Genomic DNA, 6,983 nt, shown 5'->3' with positions numbered 1-6,983 from the left:
AAAGGATTTTATGAAATTCAAAAAAACCACAGCATTTTCTTCTGAATGCAGGAGACCCAGAATTATTCTCTTAAGTTTTTTCCACTTTTCCCTCTGTATTTGCTGATTCTCCAAACCAGTATTTACTAGTCTCATTGAATAACATTTTTAAACAAATTCAAAAGCACAACCCACATTCTTTCCTGCCAAAGGTGAAAGTGCGCCCTGAGCTAATCTCATCTTGACTTCCTTTAATGAAGAACACTTCTCTCTAGGGAAGACTACAGATTGTAAATTCATTGGAAAAGGTTAAAATTTATGTGGATAGCATGAAACAAAAAAAAAATTACTTCACAATCCAGTGGAGCATGTTCCTATTTAAATAAAATGTTACTGTATTTACTACTCTAGCACTAAAATGCAGTGACTCCTCCAGGAAACCACTTGGACCACAGCTTAAAAAAAGTATGTTACGTAAACAGCATCTCTCAAAACAGGAGGACAAGGCCCAGACTTGGCCATGTAACCCAAGCACTGACCCTGGGCACACAGACTGTGACTCTGAAGCCTGATTCTTTGCAGTGCCCCAGAAGCACCCCAAGCTGCACAGCGTGGGGTTTATTCTTCCTCTGCACGCAGAGCACACCTTGGGAAAGCCAAGAGCAGGTCTTACTCTCAAGAGATTTTCATATTTGAAGCATGATTTGCTCCCTTTCTTGGATGAAGTTAGGAAACACACGCAAGGAAGAGTTGCCCATCTTACTGGGAAAGAGCACACCTGCCCTGCATTACAGCTCACAGCAGCAACCAGAAAGCAGCAACACTGCTGCTCACAAACACATGCTTGTAGCACAGTGTGGCTGTGCCCAAATGCAGTCAGAAGCTGAACATGCTCAGGCAACTGAAATCACTTTATTATAAAGGTATATCCCACTATTTCTGATCTAGTTCCATTACAGAGCAAAAGCAATGGTGTGCATTCAGACACTGGGTGCACAGAGCTGCTGAGCTGGTGTATGCCACAGCAACATCTCACACAGGTGGGTATTGCAGGGAGCTGAATTAAGACAAGGGAAACCCTAGGCCTGCAAGGGGTCCTCTGTCAGTTCAGACATCCTCAAATCATGAGCCATTTGGAATACTTGTGTCAATGCCCAACACACATTATTTCCAAGCATTATGACTTCCTTTTTACTCCAATGCATTTGCTTCCACCTTTTGGGATAATGAATGGAAAAAAGTTTCCAGAAGTGGTTCCTGGTGACTACATTCATCTCCAGACCTCCCCCATCACCTTCCAGCATTGACGCCACAGACTGGTCTTCATCACACAGATGGGGACAGCTGACACTGATCTCCCTCGCTGTTGCTGATAAGTACAACCACGCAGTGGAAAACAGCAGAACCTAAGACACCTGGATATCAGCACTCTGCCATGTTTCCAAAACATGAGAACTGGGACAACTGGATCCTCCTGCAGTAGCGTCTCTGTGCTGAGAGCGGATGGGCAGCGATGCTGGACACCTGTGCACTACCTCCAATGCCAGTCCAGGCTGTGTCACACAGGGGTGGTGTCAGTGAGAGGCAGTTCCAGATGCTTATTCTTGTGCAGCCAGGACAGCAGCAGTTGTCCTATGTTTTAAAGGCTGGAGTCTCAGGAGAATGCCCCACTTGTATCTTTACCCTAAGTCATGATACCAATGTATTTAATCTTGTTCTCACCAGTATCTTAAACTTTTTCTTAGCAAAAACCAAGATATCCAAGTGAGGTAACATCTGGTCTAAGTTTAAGTTGTCTGAGGAACAAACTCTCATATCTGGTCTGGGTAGATACCTGAGATGCAAAATTGAGCTGGCTGGATTTTCACTGCAAATATTATGTGAATCCAGTGCGTTATGCTCGGTACAATATTACTGTAAAAATGTATTTCAAAGAGACAGCTTAAAACAATTTCTAAAATGCAGAAGTTCCATTTATTATATTGAGAATATCAACTGCAAGAAGTCCTGCAATGCATTCTCTTCACTCTAAGTACAATACAGTACACCGTTCTCCACAATAAGTTACATAAAGGCAAATTTTATGTACATATAAAAAACGATCAGTGCCCAGAACTATTTGCACAGCGTATCTGCTATTCAGAAATCAACCATTTAAGTCTTTTAGTTGCCTTCAGAATTCTTGAGCAAAATAAATCCATAAACAGATCATAATTACCTGGTTTGAGAAAGGTTTTCAACTAATATCTAAATTCAGCAGAAACCATGCAAATGGTTTAACCACCGAATTAGAATTCTCTGCATTCATTCTATAAACAAATATATTAAAAAAACGAGGCATGCCATGTGGTATCATATAAGACAACATGGAGAAAAATGACCTGCCTGCATTTGAACTGTTTATGCATCCCAAAACACCCAAAAGGGAAGTACCAAAGTAGTAGTGCCATTGTACAAGGCATTAATGAGACCACAGTGTAATTCTGCTTAAATATACTCAAAAATACCCAATAAGCAAAAAAAAATCCCAGAGGGAAAAAAAAAAAAACCCACAACACCCTAAAACATCCTCAAACTGAAAAAGTGAAGAATAAGGCTACTAGGATAATCAGTGGAATGAAGAGCATTGTATAAAGAAAGACTGTAATAGCACTTGCTTTTTCAGTCACTGAAACAACTAAGAGTATATAACACCTTACAAAAACATGTCAGGAAAATGCCCAAAAGAGAAAGAATGCACAAGGACAACATTGGCATAATAGCAAACAGGCCACTAATAAATTCTTATGGGAATGAAAAGATGGTTCCTCAACTTAAAGGATGAGATACATAGGCAAGGCCTTGGAATAAGGAGTGGGGCCAAAAATATTTAAACGAACAAGTTTAATAGCACAGCTCAGTTTATAGAAGGGATGTGACATCTACTGTAGGAAAAGACCAGGCCCAGAAACACCCAGCTAGAATGTTCCCAACTTGTCTGATCCATCACTGAAATAAGAAGGTGGTGTCTCCTTTGCAGTAGGAACTTCCATTATATGCTCCAAAATTCCACTTAAAAGGATTTTCATTCCCACCCCCCAAATTACTCTATATTCAACCATGTCAATGTCTGTTAATACAACAAATGCAGCACCAAGCCCTTGCTGTGGAATCAGCACCCTGCACAGCTGCTGTACTGGTCAGCATGTCCACACATCTTTCATGGTGAGATTATTTTTCCACACCTTTCTCTTGTTTCTACAATGGAGTCTAAGCACAGTATCCTTCTAAAGTCACAGTGCAGTGAGCCATACAGACTGAAAATACTCAAGACACAAAAGATTATTTCATTTAATTGTCAAAAGAATGCAAATATAAGAACAGAAATGTACCACATGGAAAAGTGTTGAATTGTACATTCCCCAGATTTTTCCAGTCGATATTGAAGACACTTTCCTTGAACTACATATGCTGTCCAATTTAGCTGAGGTGCTTGAGCTTGCAAAATATGTAGGTAACAGGGCATCAGTCAAAGGATTACTCGGAAAACAAATACAAGAACCAAAAACCCTCTAAACTCTTCTTCACTGAAAAAGAGAGGCACTGCATTTGTAAGCTGAATTAAGGCTGTAAAATGATGCTGGTTCACTGTGAATTTGAAGTCACCACACGCCCCAGGGGGGCCCTTCACCCCACAGGCTCACTGTTAGTCCTGTAGGCCTGCTTCCGGAGGTGCGCCTCGATCTCGTCCCTGAACACCAGCATGCCGAGGTGCGAGTGCGACGCCTCGTTCATGGCTTTGGACTGGATGCACATGCGGTACTGCTCCGGGGTCAGCTCGTCCGCACAGTGCTTCTCGTGCCACAGGTGGAACAGCCCGGGCACCGGCGTCCTGATCACCATGAGGTCACCGTGCAAGTACTTCCTGTAAAGGTGGACATCCTCGCCGCCCCAGCCTTTCACTTCCAGGTCAAAGCCCCCTACAAAAACAGCATCAGAAATTGTTCTTTGGGTGCACAGGGAGAAAGAGCAACGCTTTCTGCGTAACATGTTACCAGATCTGGCATGACATTCCAGAAATTCTGGAGCAGTTAACTAAGTTTTCCATGCCATAGCATGCCAATTTGAGGGACAGGACCTTCAAGAATACCACATCCTTTGTGGTGGAAACTGCCCAGGACAGAGATTTGCTGGCTTCGGAAAGTCTCTTAGAGCAGCATCTCCAAATTGCATTATGCATGACATCCCATGTGACAGCTGCAGTAAACTGTAGGCAAACCTCACTGGCTATGCTTTTGGATTATTTTTAGGAAGCATAATGGATTTTAGCAGCTGGAAAATGAAGCAGTCATGCACCATATGAGAAATCCTCTCTAAAAATGCCAGCAATTACTCCATAGGTCACAATTCAAAAGGCCGGATTAAGGAAAGGAACATGGTTCACCATTTTAAGTTCTCTTGTTTTTCCAGGACCACGGTGAAGAGCAACCCAGGCTCTTGCACAATTTCAAAACTCCAGAATTATAAAGTCTCCATTTAGCATGTACCATACAGATGGCAATATGACTGCTATTAGCAATCAGCCTGCATTCAAGCCATCAGACAGCACACAGGGCAGTATCATTACATCTTCTGGCAGATTTACATCCTCTGGCAGACTATCTTCACCACCATCTTGCATATTTAAGCACACCAAGCTGTTCTCAGTTTTAAGAACACGCCACAAGGGGGGGAAAGCGCATTGCTAAAGCCTCAAACAACTGTATCCAACTCCTCAAGGTTATTTAAAGGAAAGGATTTGAATGCTTGTCTATGCGAGTGGCTTATTTGAGTGACATGTTTCTTAAACTTGATTCATTTGCTTCAAACAGACACAAAGTACAAAAAAAAAAAAAAGCAATATTTTTAGAAGTTCTAGAGTGAAACGTTTCTACTGAAACTATTGTGTCTTTTAAAACATTCAACAGATGGGACATCAAAACTTAGAAAAGCTAATTTATCTCATTAGTCAAACTTGTTACACAAGTCTGACTGCTGGGCTTAGGAAAATAATACAAGAAATTAATTATTTCTTTCCTATCATTAGGTAAGACCAGAGAATCACAAAAAAATTTTTTTTCTTTAGTCTCATCTTACCAACAGTCAGAAAGTCCGTCCGATATTGGCAAGTCATCCCAAAGCCAAAATCCCGCCAGAAACCAGAGTCCTTCTTGTGTACCTGCAATTTTAAACCAGTATCATTTTGAAATGTAAAATACAACAAAAGGAGGTGCATTGCATTTGGTTTTGCAGAAAGCTAAGCTCTTCCAATCATTTGCTCAGTGCAGGATAGAGCATAATAACACTTCCGGTGTTTCTGAGTCATGCACTCATGTGGGGCTTCTTAGTGACCTGCTGCTCCCTTCACCCTCCACCTTCCAGTTCCAAACACTCACCCTCACTGCAGTTTCCACATTTACCTTTCTGCTGCACCACCTCGATTTCCTATGTATCTGCCCAGACCAAGCAGTTAAGCAGTCCATTGCTAAATCATCTGTTCCCAATACTCCAATTCCTACCCATTTTTAAGGCCACATTTGTCTCTTGATCTGATACGACAAAAAAAAGTAAGCTTTGTGATTGAAGTCTGCAACCATAATACTGCTAAGCTCAGAAGAGTGAACAGCAGAGCTGTCAGGCAGGGGCTCATTCCTCTCTCAGCTGTGACTACCCAAGGCCATATGCAAAACCTTCCCTCCAGTTTTCAGTAGGATCCTTGCAAACAACTTAGGGAATGAGGGCTATTATTTTTTTCTTTTGATACAGCTCTTCTTCACACTACTCTCTTCTTTTCCTCCTCGAAACCTGTCCATCTCAGAAGTCTCAGCTGCAAAACCCAATTTCATCTATGCAGTCTCTTGAAAGAGAGTTAGACTGGACACTTAACTTTCAGAAGATTTTTGCCTTTCACCAATGCTTTTTTTGCTGGAAGATAAGAAGAAAGTTGCTGCCCTGTAATGCCACCATCCTCCTAAAATACTGGCTTTCCAGGCCAGAATAAGCAACAGATCAGAACTACTAACTTCATTTGATTAATAGCAACTATTTCTTTAAAACTACATGGAACTCCAAGTTTATCTAAGAATGAATTTTGTACTGTTTGACAAGATTTTTTTCCAAGTGCTTTGCCTATGGGCAATGTTTAGATATGCACTGCCAAAGGTCATAAGATATCCCAAACAGACTATTAAGTTACACTTCATTTTGTTTTAATACAAAGCATGCCTAATTCTATCCAGAATAAATCCCACTGCTTACCAATTGCTGCTCCACAGGAGGTGGTATATCTTGGTTGGCATAGACAATAGCAGGATTGTAAAGGCTGAATACCACAGGATAGAAAACCTTTTTCCCTGGAAGTCAAAAGAAAATTGTTACTCACTGTGGGCATGTTTTCTGAAGGCAAAAAGAAACCAGAAACACTCTTTTTACGTAAAATATTACCTATTAGGCATCTAGTGGAAATGAATCAAAACAAGCTGCTAATATTTCCCTCCTAGGAAGCCTGTAATATCTAGTGGGGCAGAGCTCATAGGATTAAAAAAAATACATATGTATGCATATTACACATACTACACTACTGATTTACATTTGCATATAGTTATATATGCTTATATAAAATATTATCTCAGTGTCATACTAGGTGACTGAAATATTCCTGCAATAATGATATGCAGTAAACCTAAAAAATAATCAAATCCAAGTAACACCTTGCATTGTTGAGATTTATGAATTTGTGTCTTTCCACAAACATGTAAAAGCAGGTACATCCAGGATATCCTACAAGGGTATCAAGCATCATGAGCATCCTGACTATGCTTAAAACACCAGTTCTGTGTCTATTATAGAAACCAGATAAATATTTTTCCATGAATGTCGTGCATCGCCAAAGCTGCAAAGGTATTGACAACAGTCCACAAGAATATTCACTGTCCTGACTTGGGCATGAACTCTGAAGGAGTGAGCAGCATTTTCAGATCTCACTT

The 6,983-nt window shown here is 40.9% G+C and overlaps 1 protein-coding gene across 1 annotated transcript in view; it reads right to left on the bottom strand.

The window, feature by feature from the left end:
* Positions 1-1,930: 1,930 nt before the first annotated feature.
* CSGALNACT2 (chondroitin sulfate N-acetylgalactosaminyltransferase 2) overlaps positions 1,931-6,983 on the bottom strand; it is a 32,957-nt gene continuing 27,904 nt past the window's right edge. Inside the window, exons 6-8 of the mRNA XM_048310552.1 lie at positions 6,256-6,350; positions 5,095-5,176; positions 1,931-3,938 (exon numbers count right to left, since the gene is read on the bottom strand). Of these exons, the coding sequence (XP_048166509.1) occupies positions 3,646-3,938; positions 5,095-5,176; positions 6,256-6,350 (470 nt within the window). The 3' untranslated portion in view covers positions 1,931-3,645. The remainder of the gene's footprint in view (positions 3,939-5,094; positions 5,177-6,255; positions 6,351-6,983) is intronic.

This window comes from Corvus hawaiiensis, chromosome 8 (genome assembly GCF_020740725.1).
Source record: "Corvus hawaiiensis isolate bCorHaw1 chromosome 8, bCorHaw1.pri.cur, whole genome shotgun sequence".
In the NCBI taxonomy this organism is placed as follows: Eukaryota; Metazoa; Chordata; class Aves; order Passeriformes; family Corvidae; genus Corvus; species Corvus hawaiiensis.
Note: the sequence above shows the minus strand (reverse complement) of the source record. Positions and strands in the feature narration are given on the sequence as shown.